The sequence below is a fragment of the Lissotriton vulgaris genome, chromosome 6 (assembly GCF_964263255.1).
Source record: "Lissotriton vulgaris chromosome 6, aLisVul1.2, whole genome shotgun sequence".
NCBI classification, from domain to species: domain Eukaryota; kingdom Metazoa; phylum Chordata; class Amphibia; order Caudata; family Salamandridae; genus Lissotriton; species Lissotriton vulgaris.
This window is the reverse complement of record NC_141694.1, coordinates 46,907,018-46,932,179: the sequence shown is the minus strand read 5'-3', so window position 1 is coordinate 46,932,179 and position 25,162 is coordinate 46,907,018. Positions and strand designations below refer to the sequence as shown.

Below are 25,162 nucleotides of genomic sequence, written 5' to 3'. Positions count from 1 at the left end.
AAATGTTTTTTCAGGATTTTCAGTTAGTTGGGGTTTTACCGGTTTCCCACCCAAACTATCTCTTCCTAGCTCTTCATAGGATTTTTCTATGATTCTGGCGAGTTCAAATGGTTGTTCTGCTATATCTGTTTCCTTCAATTTCTGGAGGTTTTTTATATCATCCCTTGCCACTTGAACTAATTTTCTATATGCCTTTGTTAATTCTTTTAGTTTAACTAGGAGTTCTTCGCTTGACATTATTTCGTAGTCTGGGTGTGTTGCATAGTTGCATAGGACCGGCCCCGTTGCTTCTGGTGTACCTAGTGGACCGAGCCTGGTGATGTGATTATTATGTTTTAGGGCGCCATTAAACCAGAGCAGGTGCTCTTGGTAATTTAGTGGGATTTCAACCTCCTGGAAAGGAGTGTATTCATCGGGAGGTTCCTCTATTTTGTAATAGTGGAAGTCTTTTGTCACAGCGTGTGCTGCTGGAAAATGTATCCATGAACAGAATACCTCTGTCTGCCGATATTCATGTGCCTCTACCACGAATATGACTGTACCACCTTGTGCTGTCAGTCCATTTTTTATAAGTTTTAGAGTTATGGTTCTTCTTATATTGACTGGAATGATTATTGCATCCGGGTCAGTTTCTTGGAGACTTGTGTCTTCCTCTAAGAGTCGAGCTGCTAGTCTAGCTTGCTCCCTCTCTTCGTCACTTTCTGCCATTTAACTGACTGAAAGTTTTCTGTTGCAGATCGAGTTTCAAGGAAACAAAGATTAGGTGCACAATATTTTGGAACACTGTATCCTTCATCGTTGATCAAACCAAAAACTAATACATAGGATTCTCATCCTACTAAGTTCCGGCGGATATTAACCTTTCACCCACTCCAGACGTCTATTGGAGTTTTTACGGGGAAAGCATTCTGTGTGAAAAAGCACGACTGAGTTACTCTATTGTCTTGCGTTAGATTATCGCCTTACCAAACATTGGGAGCCATGTAGTGTAGTTCCTATTTTCCCAATAGGCTCTGCGCATTGGAATAACATAAACAGCAGTGTAGACGTAGGACTGAGGTCATCTAGGTCTCTACTGACTATGTTAAACTTAATTTAGGTTTGCGCCAGCTAGCTCAGAGGTCACTGGAAACTTTCTTGAATGAATAGGGAGGGATGAACTTCCCCGGCTCAGACAAGAAGGGATTCAGTTTCCGACAACCGCATAAACATGACAACTTTGCTCCCTCAGAATAAGAGTGTATCTCTAGAGTCGTGTGAAAACAATAGACAGCTATTTCACTCAGTCCGCAGTGCATACTTAGTTTCACCAGAATGCAGAGAAATAGAGAGACGGGCGTTTTTAATAAAAGGTGTTATTTATTGAGCAGTTTTCTTCCTCATGCAAGAGAAATGAATTGTCACAATTGCAATACTTAAAGTAAAGTAAAGTGCGTACAGTAAAAGTAGTATTATGAAATAATACTGTAAAAGCATTGATATGTTTTCTTAGCCATATGATACTTTAAAATGGATAAAATATATACATACATAAATACATTGACTAACGTACTCAACTGGTGCTTCTAACTAAGCCTACCCCAGTGTACCTGACCTAAGTCTAACACGTGGGAGGGGATGAGTAAGTAGCAGTTTTTAAGTTAAGTTGGTTAAGATTATTTTGCCAAGAATCTGCATCAAGAATTCTCTTAAGGGTTTAGTCAGCTCCGTACCTTGGTAATAGAATGTGGGAGGTCTGGCATCTCTTTCCTCAGGACTCGATATTCCAGCAACCCGCAAGGGTAGGCTGGAAACACCGGAGCTGGATTTTCTCGGCTGGAGAAAAAGACAGCGTCTCTCTCAGTGCGTCAAACAGGAGGGGCTGCTTCCGTGGGCTTCTCGCATCAGCTGGGCTCTTGGGCAAGTAGATGGTCGCTCTGCTCCAAACCACTGTGTGTTTGCTTAAGGCAACTGTTGGTATTTCATACATGGAAGGTGCCGGGTTTGACGTAAGGTTTGACATAAGACGTCACTAAGAACTAACAGTTTTTTCTGGACTTCAGGAGTTCCTGTTCAAATCAAAACAAAAGCAGGGGGGATTTCCAGGGCTGCTGGAGGCTTGGTTTGTTTAAAGAACGCGTTGTGCTTTCTAGGAATCGATGGGTTTAGCCGTGCTGTGCTTTGGACTGCATGGGCTATTACTGAATATGGATCTGATTCTTATGCCTTTATCAGGATATTATTGATTATAACCTCACAAGGGCATGCATTGGGAATATTGAATTAGGGTCCTAGATATAAACACAACACTGTTTGTCATTGTACTTGACACTACACTACTCTATCCCACTCAACGTCACTCTGCACCACTCACTCTATGCCACTCTACACTACTCCACTCAATACTACTCCACTCCACTCTCTGCTACTCCATTCAACACTCTACCCATAACACTTCCAAGTCTATGCCACTCCATACCATTCTACATCACCCTACTCTATGACACTCCCCTGTAATCTATGCTACACCACTCCACGCTACACCATGCCATTCCACCACTCTACTTTATGTCACTCTCAATGTCACTCTACTTTACTCTACGCTACTCTTCTCTGCCCCACTCAACTCTACACCACCATACATTGCGCCACTCTACTTTACGCCACTCCACTCTAGTCACACCACTATGCCACTCTCCTCTATCATTCCACTGTAAACCACTACACTTTACACCACTCCATGCCACTTCACTCTATTCTATGCCATCCTACTCTACGCCACTACACTATGTGCCACTCCGCTCAACTCTGCGCACTATGCTCCATGCCACTGCACTATATGCTACTCTTCACCACTCCATTCTACTCTGCACTACTCTACTCTGCACCACTCCACTCTACACTAATCCACTTCATACCACTCCACTCCACTCTACGCTCCTCCACTCTAAAACACAACACTCTACATCACTTCCTGCCACTCTAAACCACCCTGCTCTATGCTAATCCAATCCACTTTACTTTACCCCACTCTACTCTACATAACTCCACTTTAGGCTACACTACTCCTCTCTATGCCACTGCAGACTATTCTATGCCACGCTATTCCACACCACTCCACTCCACTTCATGGAATTCCTCTCCACTCTCTGCAACTCCACTCTGCGGCACTCCACTCTACATCGCTCTACTCTATGCCACTCCACTTTTCTGTACGGTAATCCTCTTTATGCCACTCTTCTCTACGCTATGCCATTTCACTCCACCCCACCCCTTGGCATGGCACTCTGCGCCACTCCACTCTATGCTGCTCCACTCTACAGTACTCTACTCTACATCACTCTACTATACGCTACACTCCTCAACTCTACGTCTCTCCACCCTAAGCCATTATACTCTACATGGTTCCACGCCATTTCACTCCATTCTAGGCCAGTGTCTCATACGCCATTCATTGAACTCTAAGCACTCTGCTCTATGCCACCCCACTCTATGCAACTCTGTGTCAAGCCACTCTACTCCCCACTACTCTATGCCACTCTGCTCTTCGCCACTCCACTCCACTCTACACCACACCACTCCACTCCACTCTATGGCAGTCTATGCAAATCCGCTCTACGCCACTCTACTCTACTATCCTCTATGCAAATATATCATACATCATGCTACTTGACGCCACACCACTAACAACATGCTGTACAACATGGCTAAAAGACATTGGCAAAGCCACAGGGCTACTATAGATGAAACCTATTGACTCTCCCAATGCTTGTTTCATTGGTCCCTTTCTGTAATTTACCCTGTTGTCTTCATTTCTTTTTCTCGGTTTCCTTTGCTGTGTATGTCAGCCCTACTCCCACACCCCTCTGCCATGGAATTCCCAAGCAGTATTATGAGCAGTTTGTCTGCAGACAGAAAAGGGCCATAAACAACTAATCAACACATTATTTGGACCCAGTTCACTAGCACATAGGACCCAGTGGCAGCCTCCACTTTGTGCAGTTGCTGTAAGTAATGTGCTATCGGGCTACATTTATTATCACTGCTGTGTTATAAAACTCCCATTCACACATTTATTACTAACTAGCAGCCCGTCCCGACGTTGTCCGGGTATGAATTGCTGCTGGCCATTAGTATATTCTTTTGTAGGATTTCGTTTTGATAGCATTTCTTATCTGTGACAGGCCTGTGAAACGCTCTGATTCACAGTGCACTGCTGATGCACTTAAGAGTGCGCGTTCATTAGTGTGTGAACTCGAGTTTCCCTACTTTATTTTTCCTTGCAATATTATATAGCACAAACTCGATAACATGGCATGAGCACAATTTACATTACAGAAGAACACATTCATTTGTGGTAGGCACTGGGAGACAAAGCGATTTGCCTGGAATCACAGGATGTTGAGCTGATGCCGAGATTCGAACGTAGCTCCCCAGGTCTAAAGTTCGCAATTCTAGAACTTGTGGCGGGAGGTGTGTCTAAAAGTGTATGTCGGTGCTGGCCATCAATGAGAGAGACCTGTGCATTTTTCAAATGGGTGGGGAGAAAATATGAGTATGTTGCTGGAGATGTGGGCCGCCGTGCCACCAATGTATTACCGGGGGAGAGTAAACACCCATTATCCCGCAACTTTCTTTCCGCATACCAACACTCCGCATACTTTCATTACGAAAGTACCATGACTCCGCAATGCCATTATAACGCATGGCATTACATTTTATATGCTTTTACAACGCATACATTTACAACGAAATTCGTTGTAAATGCATGAATGGTAAAAGCATGTTTTTTTAAAAGTTTGGATAAGGTAAGTATGGGTATAGGGGTATATGTTTTAGGGTACTGATGTATATGTTTTGGGGTGTTTAGGTATTTGAAGGGTTCAGATATAGTTTTGGGTTATGGGGAACAGGGGTAGTTTTAGGGTTTAGGGATAGGTTTGGGTTTTGGGGGATAGGGGTATTTTTAGGGTTCAGGGGTAGGTTTGGGTTTTGGGGTACAGGGGTATTTTAAGGGTTCAGGGCTAGGTTTTGGTTTTGGGGTACAGGGGTATTTTTAGGGTTCAGGGGTAGGTTTGAGTTTTGGGGTACAGGGGTATTTTAAGGGTTCAGGGCTAGGTTTTGGTTTTGGGGTACAGGGGTATTTTTAGGGTTCAGGGCTTGGTTTGGGTTTTGGGGTACAGGGGTATTTTAGGGTTCGGGGGTAGGTTTGGGTTTTGGGGTACAGGGGTATTTTTAGGGTTTAGGGATAGGTATGGGTTTTGGGATACAGGGTATATTTATAGGGTTAAGATGGGTTAGTGTTTAAGGGTGTTGGGGTATTTTAAGGAGTAAGGGTGGGTTATGATTAAGGGGTGCAGGGGTATTTAAAGGGAGAAGGGTGGGATTAGTTTTTAGGGTGTAAAGGGTAATAAAATAAAATAATAAATAAAAATAATCTAAATAATGCAATTTAAAAGAATAAATGTTTTAATTAAATTTAAAAAATGTATATATATATATATATATATATATATATATATATATATATATATATATATATATATATATATATATATATATATATATATATATATATATATATATATATATATATATATATACACAATATATATACACATATATACCAACATATATTTAATGTTTTAATAATGTACTTTTACAATGTATATGACTTTACCACACATGCATTTGCGTTATAATGGCATGCGTGATAAAGTCATATGCATTGTAAAAGTTTTAGAAACGATGTCTTTGCGGAGTAATAGTCCCGCGTTATAAAAATTGCGGAGTGTTGGTATGCAGGATGTTGGTTTGCGGAATATCATCACATATTCCCGGGGGAGGGATAGTCCCTTTCTTGCTATTTCCGTGAAGGCGGGCCTTGTGTCCGGCAACAGTAGTGAAAAATCTCCAGTGTACGCTTCAGGTGTCACCGGAAGTTAAGGCGAGATTACATTTCCTGCACAATGGCCCCTGTTTGCGCTCCTTCCGGCCCTTGGGAATAGCACCATGCCTGACCTCCATACAGTAGAGCAGGTGCACGTCACTGGGAGCGAGGGGCAAGCACACCCGGAGCTGGAATGTACAGAACCTGGGAAGAAAAACAATGAAATATTGGGCACAACGCTCGCTTTTTTTTCCCGTAATCCCGCACCCCGCACATGCCCACGCCCCGAGCAAACGCCCACAGCACACGATATGAGACATGGCATGAAGGGAGGAACGTACCACACGCCCCCAGCGTTTGTCACGCCCCCAGCACACGCCCACAGCACAACAAAGACACGCCCACAAGGGACTACTTTCCTGGCACGGTTCTTTTACCTTTTAAATGTATATGGTGGGCGTCTGCATAGCCTATGTCCTTCTGCTGCAACTGCCCTTTCCAATGCTGTATTGGGTGTTGTGATTGGTGCTGTGGTTCCTGAGATTTTCCGCCTCAATGGTTTGGGCTCTCTCTTTTTATATTAGGATGGATGTGCAAATGTCAAATCCTAATTTATTGCCACACCACAGCAAAAATGACATGAGAAAAACAATGATCACTGCTACTTAAAATAATGTTAAATTTTATGGAATAAGGCTGTGTATTAGTGAGGTTTTTACCAAAAGATGGGGTTTTTGTCTTAGAGAACTATTTAAAAATCAAGAAGATGGCTAGGGGCTGGTCATCAGACTCCGTGTCAGCTCCTCTGGCAGTAAGAACTAATTTGCATAAATCCTGAGGAGGCCTTGGGTCTATCTCCATCGCTGGGATAAGCTTTGATATCACTTGTTTTTTTGAGTCGCTTAAATTCATCCACAGAGACCTTGATTAGCCTCTTGCAGCTACATTTTCACCTGGCTACCTGCATAACAATGATTCTGAGCTTCTGATTTGGACAATACATCCATTGCTACAAGCTATTAGAACAACATACCACAACAAATAATATTGCTATCCTTTACACAATTGTAATCAAAGGTGACTGAGACCGTAAAGGAGAAAAAAAATGCCACAAGATTAATTTTAGTATTTTTTTTATTTTATTTCTTTATCTTAACATTCTCAGCTAGAGAGGTACATGAAACTCTTGACTTATTTGCTCATCAGACTCGAACAATCTATTGTGGCCTGACAGCGTATTTCCAAATACGGAACAAAAGTTATACTCCAGGAGCAAATCGTGTAGGTGGGCAAACTCATTGAGCTTCCGTGTGTTCACGGAATGCAAGTCTTTCCGCGTCAGAGTGGAAGCCGACTATTGGCGAATTGACTGGCGTGGAATGTCAAGACCATTCCCTTTCACCCATAGCCAGCAAAAATAAACTCCTATATGTTCTCCTATATGTACACACACTGGGCAATAAAAGACATGATTGTGTTCGCTCCTGATACAGCAGCACTAAGTGTTCCTTTCGGATGCACATTTGAGATTCTGAAGTAACTTTAAAAGGAGACATCTATACCTTCACCTGTGGTCAGTGGCAGCAAGGATCATCTCCAGTAGCATTATCTTCCACTTTCTAAGGTGCCCGTCACTCTCCAAAGCCACCAAGGGCAGTGTTGCAAGCTTAAGGGGGGTGTTAAGTGCTTCTTCAAGTGATGGACTTGACATTGGCATGAGCATCCATTTTGTGTGCTTGGCTTGTTGGAACAATACTTGTGTAACTGCAGCCATTCCTCCACGCATTTCTCCATCAATCACCTTAAGAAAAGTGGAGTGGATAAGCCATGTCTCCATGCCTGACCCTGATCTCTGAGTTTGTGCGTCAAGAGGACTCAGGAGGACCTGACCACTACATGAGTCCAATACGGTCACGGTAGAACCAAAGTATCTCTGCCCAGCTACCGGTTGTGAGTGTGAGCTATGAATATCCTAAATTGGTTTGTTCATGGAGGTAAACATCTTTTCAGAACCCAGTAACTTTACCTATATGTCAAGAGGATCTAAGTGTGCTTTTCCTCTCCTTGTTAAACTATGTTCCTAAGTAATAAGTCCCTCAGATGGTTTAATATGCTGAACACCAAGTGAGGAAATCACTAGTGTAAGAGGGTCACTAGATGCTTCCCAAGTGAAAACCTACAGGTACCGTATAAATAACAGTCTTATCCAGCTGAGGGTCTTTTGGAACTATAATTTTCGCCCTCTTTCAGTCTTTGAGAGAAGGCCTCCCACCTCTTGTTCCTTTGCATACTTCTTTGTTTTACATTCAGTTTACGGTTTATTTTTACTCACACCTTTCAATACCCCAAGAGTCAGGGAGAGCAGACCTACATTCTGGAGTACTAGCACTTAACTGGACTCCAGTGACTCCACTTGAGCTGTTTCATGATTCTTATGTTACTTTCTTCAGTTTGCGAGAGGTAACTTTGTAAGACATAGAAGGTTCACCTATTCAAATGCATTTTTGTCCTGTTTTACAGCATTCTGGATATTCTGGATCACATGGGTGACCATGACTATGCAGAGCAACCCCTCACACTGAACTATTTCAGGTTCTAGGGGTATTGCAATAGGTTACTTTTAGAAAGAGGCTCAAGTTGTGGTTCCACAATTCTGTCTCTAGATGGGGTGAGCTTCCTGGATCAGTCTCTATCCTGTATCCAAAGACAGACATTTTTAAAGGGAGGGCACAGAGCAACATGTGCAAATCAATCTATCTTGTGAGTCTAATTATGATCACACTCTACTCCCTTTAACTTGCGCCCATCGTCATTGATGTGATATCTGTGGTCCCTACGGACTCCGCACGTCTTTATGGGCACATCTTTAGAGTCCTGTGTGGCTCTTCTATGCTCTTAAATCCCACCTAACCTCTGATCTCACTCTTATTGCACTTGGGTTGACCATGACTCCAAAGCTCACCGGGCAGAAGTGTCTGCACACCAAATCTTTTCCTTCAAAGTACATCAACAAATGTATAAAGACGAGGAAGTTATAATAACAATAAAAATTGCCACGCAGGATAGAGAGGAGAGCTGGCAACTTTACCTTACACTCTGGAAGTGGTACACCGACACACACAGTCAATGCACCAATCTCCACCTTGCTTCAGGAGCCCAGGTAAATGCACCCTATGCCAGATATTACACAATAGTAAAAAAGGTCCCATCCTTTACTACTATACCTGCTATTTGGAAATGCAATAACAGGAAAGAGAAGAAAGAGTTCTACAGAGGGCACTTTTTTTACATTTTCTTCCTTCGGTTGTCCAAGGCAAATGACCATACACATTGTCAGGATGCTTCCTTTTCCGCCAGCTTCTTTTTGGCCAGCCCCCCTCTTACACCTGAAATACATGGTTATATGATACATGAGATTACGGAGTATGTAGATGGGGCACACGGAAGCACATGCAGTGGTAGCGGGTCTGCGATATATGAGGGTGCCTGCAAGGCAGGTAGAAAAGAATGGAGATGCCGGCGTCGCTGCAGGCAGCTCTGTATTGTAGCCATGTCCCTGCGGCTTCTCCAGTTATAGTCCACCACTGAGAATCAGCAGAGCAGCTAGGGGTCCCCCTGGAGAAGACTCTGAAGCAAGTAGTCATAGTTACCATAAAAACTTGTGCTTTTGTGTTTGCTTGTGTCAAACAATTAAATTCATTCTTCCAAAGGAAGTCCAGTCTGTTTTAGAAAAAATGTTTTTCCCCCTGTATTCTTCCTGGTGTTTGAATGTTCCTTTATCCCTTCTATCTCTTTATCTCAGACAGGATGACGGTATCAAGGAATCCTTCCAGCTCACAGATGGTTCCTTTTCTTGGTCACACTAGTCGGTCTTTGGTAAGGTTTGGACACTTTGGCGTGCCAATCAGGTGGGAGAAGTAAGGGAGGCGGTAAAGTGACAGTGGGGGACAGGCAAGGAGCTGGGAAGTGTCACTGCGCGGACAGAAGCAGCGGCTTCTAATCATCTGAGCAGCACGTAGAGTATGAATGTCAGTGGTCCACACAGAGAAGCAGAAGGTAGGACTGGAGCCCGGCTCCCAGGAGGCGCAACAGCTGCACAAGAGATAAAAAGGAAACTGTTTATAGAAAACAATCAGAAACAGCCAATCAGCATACACTGCTCAGCGGGTTGTGGAAACACGCTGGTTGAATATCCCATGCACAGCTACAGTCAATGCTCCTATATTAGATCATTGGTCATCAGAGCTCTTTGCTTTTTTACATCAGCACTCATTGGGTATATCAACAATGGTCACACGCATACATTAACAATCATTATTATTAATCATTTGCATATATTACTAACGATCAGATGCCCAGGGATCTAACTGAGAATCAATATGATCATCAATTAAACTAAACCAAACTAGGCAGTTAATTTAATGTGTCTGCTGTTTTTCTCTATTAGCTGCTTAGGAGTGAATTTTTAAATCTTCTTGTCAAAGTCTTCCATGAGCAATGTGGGAAATGAAATGGGACTAACTTAAAACTCAATTTATCGACTTCATTTGGATGAAAACCCGAGTCAGAATCGAGTTTCAGGCAGGCCAAAGGAGACAGCACCCTCATTTGAACACTAGCAGAAGGAATGAACCCAGGAAAACTTATCTCCCCTTTCCAAAGCTGACAGGAGGGCCAAAGGAACCTTATGCATACCCCTACAAAATCTAGTAGAAGGGGGGGGGGGCGTGAGTCTCAGGATGGCTCCCTAGACCCACACTCTTGGAGGGGAATGGCAAGAATCATATTGCAATCCATTCTGCTGGAAGAGTATAACAGAAGTCCTCTTTCTTCAATGCAATTACCAAGCACCTTTTATCTCTATCTCTACCTTTACCTATACCTAATGCTTCCCTTCTTAAGATCAGACTGACACATCTATTGCCCTAAAGTAAAAGAAGCATCATGAATGACTGACCTTACAAGTCTGCCATTATTTTTCACGGCTATCATATAAAGAATATGGGTGGCAAAAAAAGTTATCTTTTCTCGTTTTTTTAGTATTAAATCTTTGTATTGGAAAATGTTACAGCACATACGACAAACATACATGCAGATGTGGCCATCGTATCGTTCAACAGGGCTAAGTCCAGGACTCGAAAAGACAGGCTAAGCCTATCAGCACTAGAACAGGCTCGTGTCACTGCAAGAAAGCATTGTGTATGCTATAAAAGAACTAAATAAAACAAAACTCCAAGAAACTCCCTCAACCCCTCCCTACCCTCCCCCCCATCCGTGTTCCAAGTCCACCACCTATACTATCTAGACCATTCACGCTCTCAGTTTTTTTAACATGTTTTTCCTTTTTATTGAACTATTCAGCTCATGTACATGCTAAAATATCAGGTTTACTTGTTTCACAGCGTTCCACTAGATTGTAAGTCTTACACACACACACACTTTTAAAATGGATGCATTGTACCCCAGAACACAAACAGACATAAACATGCACAACATATACCATCTTAATTGGACAAATTGAAAACAGGAATAATTACGGAGCTAAAGGTAGCCAAAGACTATGTTCCAAGTACCTATAGGCCATCCTTCATCAGCCACCCACCAGACTTCAAACACTATAAACATTTTGATAGATATGTCCAATATGACTAACTATATATATCTATTTTGCATGCAAACCATACTAATTTTGAAAATCAATGACTATGTACACATACTCCAAAAATGATGACAAGAAGTAAATCTAGCTGGTAAAGAGTCAATACTGTTATCAATGAATCTAGACCAAATTAAATATATCTACAGTCTAACTTAGCCAGCTGGATAGAGGTATTAGACATTAGTGAGTAAGTACTCTCAGCAGATTCATCAATAAGGTTCCAGAAGCAACAAAGGTGATTTAGATTGGTATTCACTTAATCAGCCTTGGACAGATGAACACCTGAGTCAGCTTGCCAGGAACTGAACCAGGTTCCATGCAGAATAAAGGAGTAGGGCCTTATTTTTCGAAGAGTTAGTAAGAGTGGTCAAAAGGATCAATAAAAGAGATAATTGAGGATGGCCCTTCTTTATGGAGTGACTTTCATATTTTCATACAGTCTTCTATCCTTCTCGATTTTTTCATCTGGTTCTTCATAGCTTGAATATCCATCACATCTTCCCTGTACCCCCCTAGAAAACTTTAAACAACTTTTGGATATATAAATTCAGATTCAGAGCTTCCACAGACTATGGGCCAGATGTATCAAGATACCCTTTAGCGATTCTCAAATAGCGAATTTTTGCGAATCGCTATTTGAGAATTGCTAAATGGTATGTATCTAGAAATTCGCTATTTTTTAGCGATTTCTTAAAATTCTTTATTTGCGATTAGCAAATTGATAATCGCAATTAAGGAATAATTTCCCATTCATTTATCACATCTCTATGACCTGCAAGTGTTTCAAATCCTGCTTCCTTGAGAGACATTTCTGCCTCTTTTTAACTATTACTCTTGAAAAGCCCTGAAATTCAAAAGTATGATTCCCACTCCAAATAAGTTTCTCCTCACTTCCTAAAATCTCTGCAAAAGATCGAACCTCAGCGAATCACAAGTAAGAACCCTAAGTGTTTCTCAAGGTCAATTCAAACAGGAGTTATTAAGCAACATTAAAAGTATATCAAACCACTATTACATTACGCAAGAATATCTGAAAGAACACCAGGCAGCTTCTTTCAGTTTTCTCTGGTCGCCCAAGAATCCTGATTTTATTCATCTATGTGTGCTTTTCTCATTTCTCATAGTCTGATATGAAAAGTAGTGCTTTCTTCTAAGTGATTTACATTTTCCACAACATTGTATCTTGAATCTTCATTATCCATTCTTACCAGTCTCCAGCAAACTAGTTTTAATCCCTGATATTTCTTGTATATGCTATGGCAACTCATGAAAGTTAATGAATGACCATAACTAATGGATCACCTGAAGCGAATCATCCAATATCTTTTCTAGCTGAGTGCTTTCCTTACTGTAATTTTCTAGTATTACAGTTGGATGTTGATTATGTTTAGGCCTATTCTGAGTCACAATTTGTGCTCCTGTGTGAGTTTAGGGTCTCACATTAGTTTCACAAAAGTGTAAAGAGCTGAAATATTGTTTGAACATAAAAATAACTGAACAGCACCTTGCATTTTTATATACCAATGTGCATTCTGCACTGTGGTGTTAAAAGGTTATGTGCAGTTTCTCCTAAATGAATGCAGTTTAAGCCTCGATAATGAAGTATTTGCTACAGTGTTGGTAACAGCTAGCAAAAACTCACAGCCACTACTGAATTATTCACTCATTCTGTCACTAACCAGGTAACCATACACAGTTGTTGACGTGCAAATCCCCATGCTAAGCTTCTCACCAAACACAGTTTTCCATGCATGAGCTGCTTGTGTGCTTTTTCCATTTCTGTGTTTCATCTCAGAAATATGTGTCTCTTATGTGGGTATCAAGACAATCATGACAAAATTCTCATGTAGAATTCTTCATACTGGCGTATTTGTCAATGTTACTTTCTCCTAATAGGCTGGCACTGCCAGTTAGACATCCAGTTAGCAGTACTGCTGCTGCTAAACTCGGAGACTATAGAAGCAATATTTCTGTAATAAATTCTTCAGTCTATGAGTTTAGCTTTCATTGATTGTTTTCCCATGTAGTGTAGATATTACTATCTATAGTTCTGGGATGTACTTGTTATTAGGAAGGCCTTATAATTCTTTGTTTACCTCACCATGGGGCAAGACTCTCGATAATGATTTTTGGTAGGAGTTAAACAAATGAAACGATGACCCCATTGGATTAGCTTTTGTAATGAGAGAGCTCACTTGCCTGATGAGTGAAGGACGTCAGTCGCCAGTACGCTAGAATGACGGAACACCATAGCGCTGGGAGGCTCCGAATTGGCATCGCGCCACAGCAGCATTTCGTTATCACGCTCCAACCCCTCCGACCCCCAAAAAGCACTCCGGATCCGACACCGAAAAGCAGTTCGGGCCCGGCTGCTCAAATGTAGTGTCGGTTTGCTGATTGTGGAGGGGGCGAGGGAGCCTGGGTTTAGTGGCACCTTCACAACAGTGGCTACTGTATTGTACCGCTAGCCGTGCACTAGGCTTAATTGAGCAGCAGCAGTGGTGCAAGAGTAGCACCCCGAGAGCCACATCAGGGGGGGCGCCTTCTAGATTGACTGAGGGGGAAGCAGAGGAGGCAAGGTGAGCAAGGCAAGCGCAGATGCCGTAGTCAGCCTCCACAGATAGAAAGCCAGGAAGGACTGTGGGAGCGGCCCAGCCAGGACTGGGTGCGGCTTGTGGGAATCTGTCTGGTGAGCTCCCGCTTGACACTCCATCTGCCTGCCAAGACCCATCCCTGAACTCAAGTATTCAACTGCAACATCAATGTCATACTCAAAATATATCAAATTCTCCAGAGGTGAAAGGTGAGTTGGATTTGGAAAGAGGAAGGGGCGGTCAATGCTCCTTCCATATACAACCTTCCCTCCTGGGTACTGCACACATCAGTTTGAAAAATTGATTTTTGGACAAACATTAAGTGAGGAGAGCACTTGCAGTATGTCTACTGGGCACTAGAAGCTCAAGGCTATGTGCATAAGTGCTTGCTGGTGGGCACACGGGTGGTGAGAACAGAAGAAGGAAAGGGACAGGGAGGGAGAACACCCTGAGAACTTGCCACCAGTATCACCCAAGCCTCACAAGCCACAGGGCCGCCATCAGCAAGTTCTTCCCGCAGGTCACCACTTCACAGCTCACTAGCCGGACGGCTCAGTAGCTAGTTGACCCGTCCACTAGTATACAACTCGCCACAACAATTGTAGAATGACTGCCCACCGCTGCCCTCTACTGTTTCCCAAAACTCGTTAAATCGGCTAATCAGCGCGCAGACACGGTTGACAACATCTGATAATGTTCATAATGCCACAAGCGATCTTAAAGTAAATCTCATCAATTCTACAAAATCAAATTGTTCCAGCAGAATCAGACCACTACTATTACTTAATTGGCATATAAAAACAATCACAAGTTGAATACAAACAGTCTCCAACAAGAGGTCTGTGACATTGAGGGGTGGCCGAGGGCAGTATTAAAGGAAAGCATCCACAAGACACAGAACCTCAGACACAATTGCAGCAATATCCATAGACAAAGATGGAAAAACCAGATCATAGGCAAAAAAAAAAGGCAATGGAAAAACATTCAGAACACAAGATTATAGATTTCTTGAAACTGAAAATCAATCAAAGAGGATAGGTTAAATGTTCATCTTCAATCTGCAAGAGACAAAGGTGGGCCCACCAACCAACATATGAATATTCTAACAGCTAAGGAGCTTTATTGTTCAAATATCTATTACATACAGGCCCATGTGCAGAAAGACACCTCTGTGCGATCTTTCTTACAATCGCCCCCCCCCCCTCCAGCCCCCACAGTAACAACCAGCCTGGGAAATCCCAGTCCTGCATGAACTATCAGTTCAAGCAACTATTTCAAAAACTATGAATTACAAGATCAACCTCTGTTGGAATTCTTGGACCATCAAGGAGACCCTGAAAGGGGAGAATTAAGCGTAATACAACAACAATTGTCTTCAAACATCAGTTGAAAAAAGTCAACACCCAGACTGCACCATAGTTAGCTTGAGCCTGTTTTTCACTCAAAAGCACAGCCTACTGGATAACGCAAACCACTTTTTGTATTAATCCAAATCTACTTTAAATCCAATTAAACTATCCATACTGGACGTGCATTTTAAAACCTTAAAATTGAGTAAAGAGTCTCGCAAACTTTCTTCAATTAACATTGCACTACTGAGCGTGCGCTGGCAGCCAACAGGATGGCCGCCCACTGATTTTCCTCCGCGGGTGCCAAGGAATCATTTACATTTTTTCAGGCGGTTTTGGCTTGCATTTACATTTCAGTGGCATTAATAGGCGTCTGAAATGACAAGGAACGGCCTGGCGAGCTTTTTAAATGCTTAATGCGACCATTTTTGTGTGTTTTATTTGCCACTCCAATCCTGTCAGTAATATCGCTGCCATTTTAAAGATCTCTCAGCCTGCCTTCATAATTACAATGGATTGTTTTATGCCCATGAAATCTCCTTTTTTTCTTTGCTAATTGATATGGAAGGCCACCATTGCTGTTTTTTCACTTTTTCTTCTCCTTTAGGAATTTTGTTATTTTCTCATCCTCCAATTTACCGTTAATTTGGTTACATTTTCGGACACTTCCAAAGCTGGTCTCATTTTGTTTCCTGACTCATTAATCATTGAGAGAAATGGTCCATTCTGGATCCAAGACTCACTGGGTGGAACAACGGTAAGTGATGGCCAAGATGTTGTGGTGAAGGTGTCCTACTTAACACAACTTAAAAGACTGGCTGAAGATTTGGAAAACCGTAATCGCAGCAAACTATGCATTTATGGTATTCCGGAGGGGTCAGAAGAACAGGATACAATCAAGTTTCTCAAGTTGCACAACCCCAAAATTGTGGGGTTGAAATCTTCTACAGAATTTAACATTCAGAGAGCCCACAGGATTGGTCCATCTTCTCCCACATCTTCTAACAGACCTAGAGGCATTATTGCTTTGTTCCTACTGATCTTATGAAAGTCCTTATAATGGCCAAACAACTCAAGCAGATACGGGCCTGGGCACAAAGTCTTCTTTAGTCAGGATGTGGCTAAGGTCACCGCTGCGTAATTTTGGGACTTGAGACCTGTTTTGAGATCTATGAATGCACGGTATGGGCTTCTACATCCTTGTTTCTTCAAGGTCACCTACAAGGATTGGACAATCTCCTTTGAAGATCATAAGGACCTTAAACATTCATCCGTGAACATAAAGGAGAAGATATGGAACTCAGTAAAACTTGATTTGCGTAACCTATATTTCTGTTTTCTTATTGTCTGTCTTTTTTATATTTTGTACCTCTGTGTTTCAGTGGTCGTCTCCTCACTTTCAGTCTCCATGTTTTTACGTGTTTTCCATATCGACCCTTGACCCTGCTCCAGGCAGGTCGCCCCCCATGCCGCACAGCTCCACCTGCTCGTGCCCGTGTCCCTGACCCCGCTGCTACCCCGAATCCAAGGCCCTCGTTAGCATCTGCCTGCTCGCTCTGCCCATTCACTTGTGGTATTGTATTGTGGCCCACTGTATTCCTGTTGCTATATTTTATTGTGCTCCACTGTATTTCCTCTTGCTGTTTTGAGTTATCCTCCACTCTCTTGTATTTTGTGGCTGTTCTTGCTTCCCTGTAGTCCGCCATTTTATTTTTCGCTCCGTATCCCTGCTGCTGTGCCCCGGTGGCCCGCCCACCTCACTCGTCCATTTGCTCTCGATCCCCGCCTCCCAGATGCTCCTCCCTCCCACCTCCCCTTATTATGGCGGCCACTGCGCGCCGCGCCTATGGTGCGCAGGCTAGCCTGTCTGCGCCAGTACGTGCTTGGACCACGCTCAGCGCAGACCACTTGCCCCCGCTTATGCCATGACACCAGCTGTCGCTTCTTCGCCAACACCCTCCATGCACTCAACGTCGGCCGATCACACACCTGCTTCCAGACCAACCCGAAGTGGACCCATGGACCCTTCTCCTGCCAGAACTGCCGCTACACCAGCCTCCAAACCAGCACCACGCCCACCGGGGTAGGTCGCAACAGCCTCCTATGCCTTATACTCAACACCCGCTCCACCCGCAAACACGCCATCGAACTCAGGGACCTTCTCAACTCCACCTCCCGAGACGTCGCCTTCCTGACCGAGATCTGGATGAACCCCTCCTCCGCACCCGACATCGCCATAGCCATCCCTGACGGCTACCAGATCACCCTCAGGGACCGCGCCAACTGAACAGGAGGAGGAATCACAATCGTCCAGTGAAACACCCTCAGAATCTCCACCAGCATCGACAACACGCTTATCACAGCCGAACACCTGCACTTTCAGATCCACACCGACCCCAACACCACCCTCAGAGGAACACTCATCTACAGACCACCCGGCCCCCGCCCGCAGTTCAGCAACTCCATTGCCGGCTTCGTCAGCACGCATGCACTTGCGTCCACAGACAACATCCTCCTCGGAGACCTGAACTTCCACCTCGAGAACACCAATGACAGCAACTCCACTACCCTGCTCGACAACCTCAACAACCTCGGACTCAAACAGATTGTCACTACTCCTACCCACTCTGCCGGCCACAAGCTTGACCCCATCATCTCAGGCAGCAACCACGTCACCTTCAGCCACACCACCGAACTCCATTGGACCGGCCACCGCTGCATCCACTTTACCTTCGAGAAGCCCACCACACACCACCGCACACAACGGGCCCCCCACCGCGGCTGGAGCAAAGTCACCAAAGACCAGCTAGTGACCACCCTTGCCTGAAACCCACCAACGGACACTACCGACACCGACTCTGCCGCCCTCAACCTCAGGCAAGGGATCAATGACTGCACCAACTTTCTAGCCCCGATCAAGAAGCCGTCGAACAGACGCACTGATAGAAACATGATCTGGTTCACCGCCGAACTCCAGGCATCCAAACAGGCCTGCCGTAGGCTCGAGAAGAAGTGGCATCACGAGCAGACACCAGATAGCAACACAGCCTACACGAGCGCCATCCACAGACACCAACAGCAAAGAGCTCTTCAACATAGTGAAGGAACTCTCCAACCCCAGCTCCAACTCCAGCGACATCCTGCCTTCACAAGACCTCTGCGACTCCCTAGCCACCTTCTTCCACCACAGGATGGCAGACATCCACGACAGCTCAGCAACCAGGTCCCCCTGACAGACACAGACACCTCAGACTCACCTTCCTCCAGCCAGATAGACATCGACCCCCTGCTCCCCTGGACCAACGTCAACGACGAAGACACCATCAAAATCATGAACACCATCCACTCCGGTTCACTATCCGACCCCTGCCCACACCACATCTTCAACAAAGCAAGCTCCACCATCACACCCCATCTCCACAAGATCAACAACAGCTCCTTCGAGACCGCCACCTTCCCAGAGAGCTGGAAGCACCCTGAGATCAACGACCTACTCAAGAAACCCAATGCTGACCCCAGGGACCTCAAGAACTTACGGCCCATCTGCCTCCTCCCGTTCCTGGGGAAAGTCATTGAGAAAATCGTCAACAGGCAACTGACTTCCTTCCTCAAAAGAACAATATCCTGGACCCATCCCAATCTGGATTCCACACCAACCACAGCACCGAAACAGCCCTCATCGCCACAAATGACGAACTCACGGCCGTGATGGACAATGGAGAAACCGTGGCCCTCATCCTCCTGGACCTCTAGGCCGCCTTCGACACCTTCTGCCATCACACCCTCCGCACACGCCTCCACAACGCAGGGATCCGTGACAAAGCACTGGACTGGACCACCTCCTTCCTCACCGGCAGAGCCCAGAGTGTCCGCCTCCCCCATTCGCAACAAAGACACCCAAGGATCGTCCCTCAGCACGACATTCCTCAACAACAAGGGAACGATTCAGAGAACTCAACCTTCTAAGTTACTGTTCAACTCCAATTACACATCAAGAGGGGCATTCGACATATTAAACAGAGGTGCGGTTTTAAAACCAATAAAGGAAATCGCAGCACTTTCCCACCTCAACTCATCTCACCTAAAAGCAATACAATTGCAACTACATCCCTACTTAAGTGAGCAGGAAGCATCCTTTGCTACTTGGGTTACAAGTGACTTCACAATTCAAATGTTTCAATGCTAGGAACTCTTCACAAATGGGGAATTGAGTTAAGGAGGCTAGAGCCACCTAGTTACCAAGGTCCATTATTACCTTCAAACCCACTTCCAAGCAACCCAAACACAAGATTGTATAGATCAACAAGTTCACCAAAAAGACATGCCATCCTTAGTGGCAGAGTTTCCACCTTCCAACCTGTCAAGTCAAGTCAAGTCAAATGTATTCAAATGTTCAGTCTTTTAAAACCATTACACTATATAATATCATTACATTACTTAAAAGGCCCCTCACAATTTCCCCCATGGATGAGAAAACGTATGAATAGTCCTGGCTGCTGCAAGCCTTAGACCCTAGTCGGTCTTGATGAACACCAAGTCTCAGCCAAGCCCGACATTTAAATCTGTTCTCGGAAAATACATTGATTTGGCAAAATCCACCTAGATAGAGATATAATGGGCTTCCTTCAAAATGTGAATATCATATTATTACGGAAAACATGGAGCCTCAAATAAACACCAGTAATAAGGATACGGAACATCACATCCCTGCAGTAAAGACCTCATGTCAAGGGCATCTGAGGGGGGCATTTCCACCCTCATTACAAGAAATATAAACGGTAACAGGAAAATACAGGTCTCGGGCCGAGTGGCTACCACTACTAAAGTAGAAACTAAAGGTCAGCACGAACATCAAAAAGTCCTCTTCCTTCTAAATCTATACATCCATTCATGCAAATCAAAGAAGGCTGCGAGGGCCGCAATCTTGGTAGCACTGATAAAGACCTTGTTAAAAGTACACCAAAATGTGTATTTCTAGTTACTGGGGATTGTACCATCAGACTTACTCAAAATCCATCCGCTTTGCATTCATTTCCCTCACAGCAAAGCAAGACACCAAGCTGCAATTAATGATCTCTCAACGTACGTCAAAAGCTAGCAAGCCAAGGCCTAAACATCTTCAACGACAACTTCATGGAAGATACGCCGGCAGCAATAGCCTTTCTCAATGGCCGCACCCGTTTAATCATCGACTATACTTTAATCAACAGGGATTCATTCTCACAGGTTAAGTCATCTCAAATCGACCCACGTCCTGAAAATGATCATTTTCCCCAGGTACTCAACATATAATTTGTATCCTCTCATCTGATGGCAACAGCCAGCTTTGGTCACGTCCGGATATGCTATAACTTAAAGAGATTTTAATGGCCAGGCTCGGATCCAGAGGAAATCATGGCTCTGGTTCATGTCCTCGTAGATAATACCCACAAGGAGGCAGGATACCACACATGGAAGGACCAAATACGCAACCTACTTACTGCATGCCTAATCGACCCAATTGCCAATTACAACCAACAAGAAAAAACAGCCTCCCTACATACACCCTGAAACACAGTATCGCTATACAAGAGCTGCGTGAAATACAAAAAATCAATCAATAGATAAGTAACAAGGCACTCTCAGAACGTAAAACTAGGCAAAGTGCAAGATAGAACACTACTCTGAAAGCTGAGGAAAACTTATAACAAAGAATGCTGGCGAGCAAAAAGAATCTAGCAGGAAGGTATATGGAACAAGCTCCTACAGGCTAGTAAGCAATCCAACAGCAAGCAATTTTGGGGTAAGATAAACAGGCTGGGCTTGGGTGAAGCCCGTCACCATAACGCCGGAATCTCTGAGGATGCCCGAGTGCCCCACATTCGCACCATGTACTCCTCACTGGTGGTCATACCCGCTGGAGATAATAGTCCAGATAGAATAAAAACAGGAATACGAGAGCTCGATGCTGCTGGGGGGCAGCAGGATTGCCGACAGAGCCCAGTAGACTCTGCATCACTGTTACCGTCACATAGAAGACTCAAACACTGATGCCTCCTAAAGAATTCTATCAACTCTACAAAAGTTCAGCACCCATACTCATCATGAAGAACCACTAACAGACGTTAAACGCCTGGAGCGGATACTACAGAAACTCAAGTCTGAGGGGCACTGAGCCCCAATGGTCTTACAGCTGCACTCTTCAAGCAAGATGACCTCTTCTGGGACAATTATCGAACACCATTCTTCAACAGAATTTACAGGACCAATGCCATTCTGCCCTCATGGAGAGGAAGCAAACTCAGCCTGATATATAAGAGTGGCAGTAAAACCTTCCCTCTGAATTACAGGATAATAGCCTTTAGAGATGTTGAAGCCAAACTATTGCCCCCTGCATACTTCAACAACACCAAGAGTGGGCAAATGAGAAACAACTAGTCCCAAAAATGCAACCGGGCTTCAGGTCAGGTATTGAGACAGTACCACACGTTGGCACTCACCATCCGGGCAGAGAATACAATACAAAGGAGCCCTTTATTTACATGGTTTGCTGAACTCAAATATACTTTTTACAGAGCTCCCTGTAGCCGACTCTGGGCAAAACTGCCAGATTGGAGCCTTCCCAAAATATTGCTCAACTCAATCATCGCCCTGTACAGTGACACTCGGGCACAGGTAAAATAGGCAATGGCCATATAGTCACCTGTTAAGAGTCCAATTTAAAAGAGCCTGAAGCAAGGGAGCATCTTAGCCTCCTGTCACTTTAATCTCCACTTGGCCGACCTTGGGGGATTCCCTCCTAAACTGGGCACTTGCAATATATCTTAAGTAGGGCTACGAAGGTCAATAAATGCACTGGTGGAAAGATTGAGCAGCAAGGTCTGGAGCTGCCCTCAAGGTCGACCTGCTCGACTCAAAAAGAGCGTCTTCCAACTGGTTCGTTGAGGATAGTCGGATAACGTTTTTGGAACTTCTCATGAGTTCCTTGAAATCCTCTTTGAACGCCAGCTGACTTTCAAACAACCCTTCGAAGTGATACAGCCATAAGCGCACTCATGAACATACACATGTCATCAGCTGTCCTTCATCCCAGCACCTGCTGTCAGCTCTGGCCGCGCAGCTCCTGCCGACAGCAGCATATGGCTTGGAAATGATCCATGGCAAGGAAGCGGCCTTGCTAAACATGTTACAAACAAACATTTATAAATGCACATTCCGTTGGCCTAGGTCGAGCTCTCAAGTTCAAGTACAGCAGGAACAAGGCGCTGCAAAGAATGAATGCTTTGGTAAAGCTGTGCTGGACCCTCAGCGCCTCTCAGGCAGGACATAGAGTCCCAGTTGTGTACAAAGCTCAATCAATCTTGGGAGCATAGCTGTTGTCGGTAATAGGTGCACTAGGTATAGAGGAAGCCTGGGCTATCCCCATGGAAAGAGCGCCCTTCCGGCTACGCAGCGCTTCGGCCAAAGCCCAGTCTCAACTGCAAGACACGAATCCGTTCGCCATGAAACTCACGCCTGAGCAGTTCCTACATCATAGCAGCATTTAACGCCTCGGGCACATCCGACAACCCATCTCTCACTCGCATTAAAACGTCACTTCATGTTGTTTCGCTTTGGACAATTTGAAATAAAGCCTCATTCGTTCATGGAAGAGCAGCCGAAAAACTGAAGCTGCTGCTTACGTTATGTCGATATAAACAAGAGACGGTAATTCACATTTTATGCACATGCCCAGCCCTCTTACAACCGAGAAGGAAGCTTCTCAGGTCACTCGTTTTACACTTGCATGTGTGCACCTGCAGGCAAGCATCAGTGGAGTCTCAACTCCCCAGGTGTGACAGGGAGCAACACTCCGTGCCTGGGGAATAACAAGCCTGGCACTTCACAGCACCGGGGCCATCAGCTAAGCACTCCAAGTGAGATGCTGGGCATTTGAGTCCTGATGCACTATGTACGTGCACCTCCGCCCCTTACATGGTGGGGGTTTATTGGAATAGATGACAAAATCAACTGCTCAATCATTTTAAAGCATGGCCTTCATCATTACAATTTATATTGTAAGGATTTTAATGAATCATCACTAAAAGAAATGAATAGACTTGAATTGGACGAGAAGTAAATGCCCTTCAGCTTTAAATGGGGGAGACAAATGATATCAGACTGTTAACAGTTTCTATGAGACTCAAAGATGTTGCCTTAGTTTAGGAGTATTTTGGGCATGAATTGTTGTGTCATAATATATTACGGTGTAATCCCTTCTGTAAGGTTTTGTTACTTTTCGTTGTTGATTTGTAAATGTATCACACAGAGCAAAACCAACACGAGAGACTTTGCATCTGTGGCACCATCACAATGCCAGAATTCAGTGTTAGGCAAACGTTTAGGAAATGTTGTATAATTTTATATAAGAGACTTATCTGCATGAGTCAGTTACGACTTGCTATCTTAACTTTGTTAAATGTCATGACCAACATAGCCAAATGAATGAGAGACAACTGCCTCCAAATCAACTCTGAAAACACTGAATTTCTGATCTTCAGAAAAAGTCCTCTACTTGGGACCACAGCTGGTGGCCTGCAGAACTCGCACCTACGTCCACACCCACGGACCAGGCATGCAACCTCGGCATCATCCTCGGCAGTCAACTGATCATGAAACGACAAATCAACGCAGTCGCCTCCCCCTGCTTTCCACACACTTCACATGCTCCGCAGATTCTGCAGATGGATCCCAACCAAAACCAGAAAGACCGCCACGTAGGCCTTCGTCACCAGCCGCCTCGACTACGGCAATGCCGTATAAACCAGCATCTCCACCCAGCTCCTCTGAATACTCCAGAGCATACAGAGAGCTACAGCAAGACTCATCCTGAACCTCCCCAAATGAACCCTCCTCGCCCCCACCTGAGAGACCTCCACTGGCTCCCCATCCAGAAGAGATGCAAATTCAAGATCCTCCATCACGCCTACAAATCCCTTCATGACCTAGAACCTGTCTACATCAGCCACCGACTAAACTTCCACCATCCCTCTAGACACCTCCTCTCCTCTTCACTCGCCCTCACACACAACGCCTGCATCCGTCGCAGCTACAGCGGCGAACACTCCTTCTCCTACATCACAGCCAAGACCTGGAACAACCTTCCCCTCCAGCTACGTACAGTCCCCTCGCTGTTAGACTTCAGAAAGCGACTCAAGACCTGGCTCTTCGACGGAGAACCAGTGCCCAGGTACTCCTAAAGGTGACAATGCTGAGCATTACAAATACTGATTGATTGAAATGGAGCACACGCTCGCATGGGAAAAGTCACACGAGATGCCCGCAAAGCACATTTCACATTGAAAGCATAATATTGAAAAAATGTATGGAAATTCACAAAATTTAACAAACAAAGGGAATGTTTTCAGCAAGTTAACTGTCCTGCTAGAACACTCCAGATTTGTGGTTTCCTGTGGATTTGTAACTCACATGGGGCCGATAACTTCTGTTTTCAACTATTGTAATATAATCTACACTCGTCTCCCTGAAGAACTCCTTGCCAAGCCATACAGACAACAGAAGGAGGCAGCCAGAATGTGTTTAAACTTCTGTAGGCGCCACCATATCGAACCCAAAAGTATGCAAAAAATTGATGGATGGAATGCGTCAATTCATCACTTTTTGTACACTTTACTGTGTCATCCTATGTGGGACAGGTATGCCCCGACGTGGG

General features: G+C 44.4%; 1 protein-coding gene across 1 annotated transcript in view; it reads right to left on the bottom strand.

The window, feature by feature from the left end:
- Positions 1–6,985: 6,985 nt before the first annotated feature.
- MDGA1 (MAM domain containing glycosylphosphatidylinositol anchor 1) overlaps positions 6,986–25,162 on the bottom strand; it is a 900,569-nt gene continuing 882,392 nt past the window's right edge. Inside the window, exon 15 of the mRNA XM_086925579.1 lies at positions 6,986–9,961. Within this exon, the coding sequence (XP_086781705.1) occupies positions 9,870–9,961 (92 nt within the window). The 3' untranslated portion in view covers positions 6,986–9,869. The remainder of the gene's footprint in view (positions 9,962–25,162) is intronic.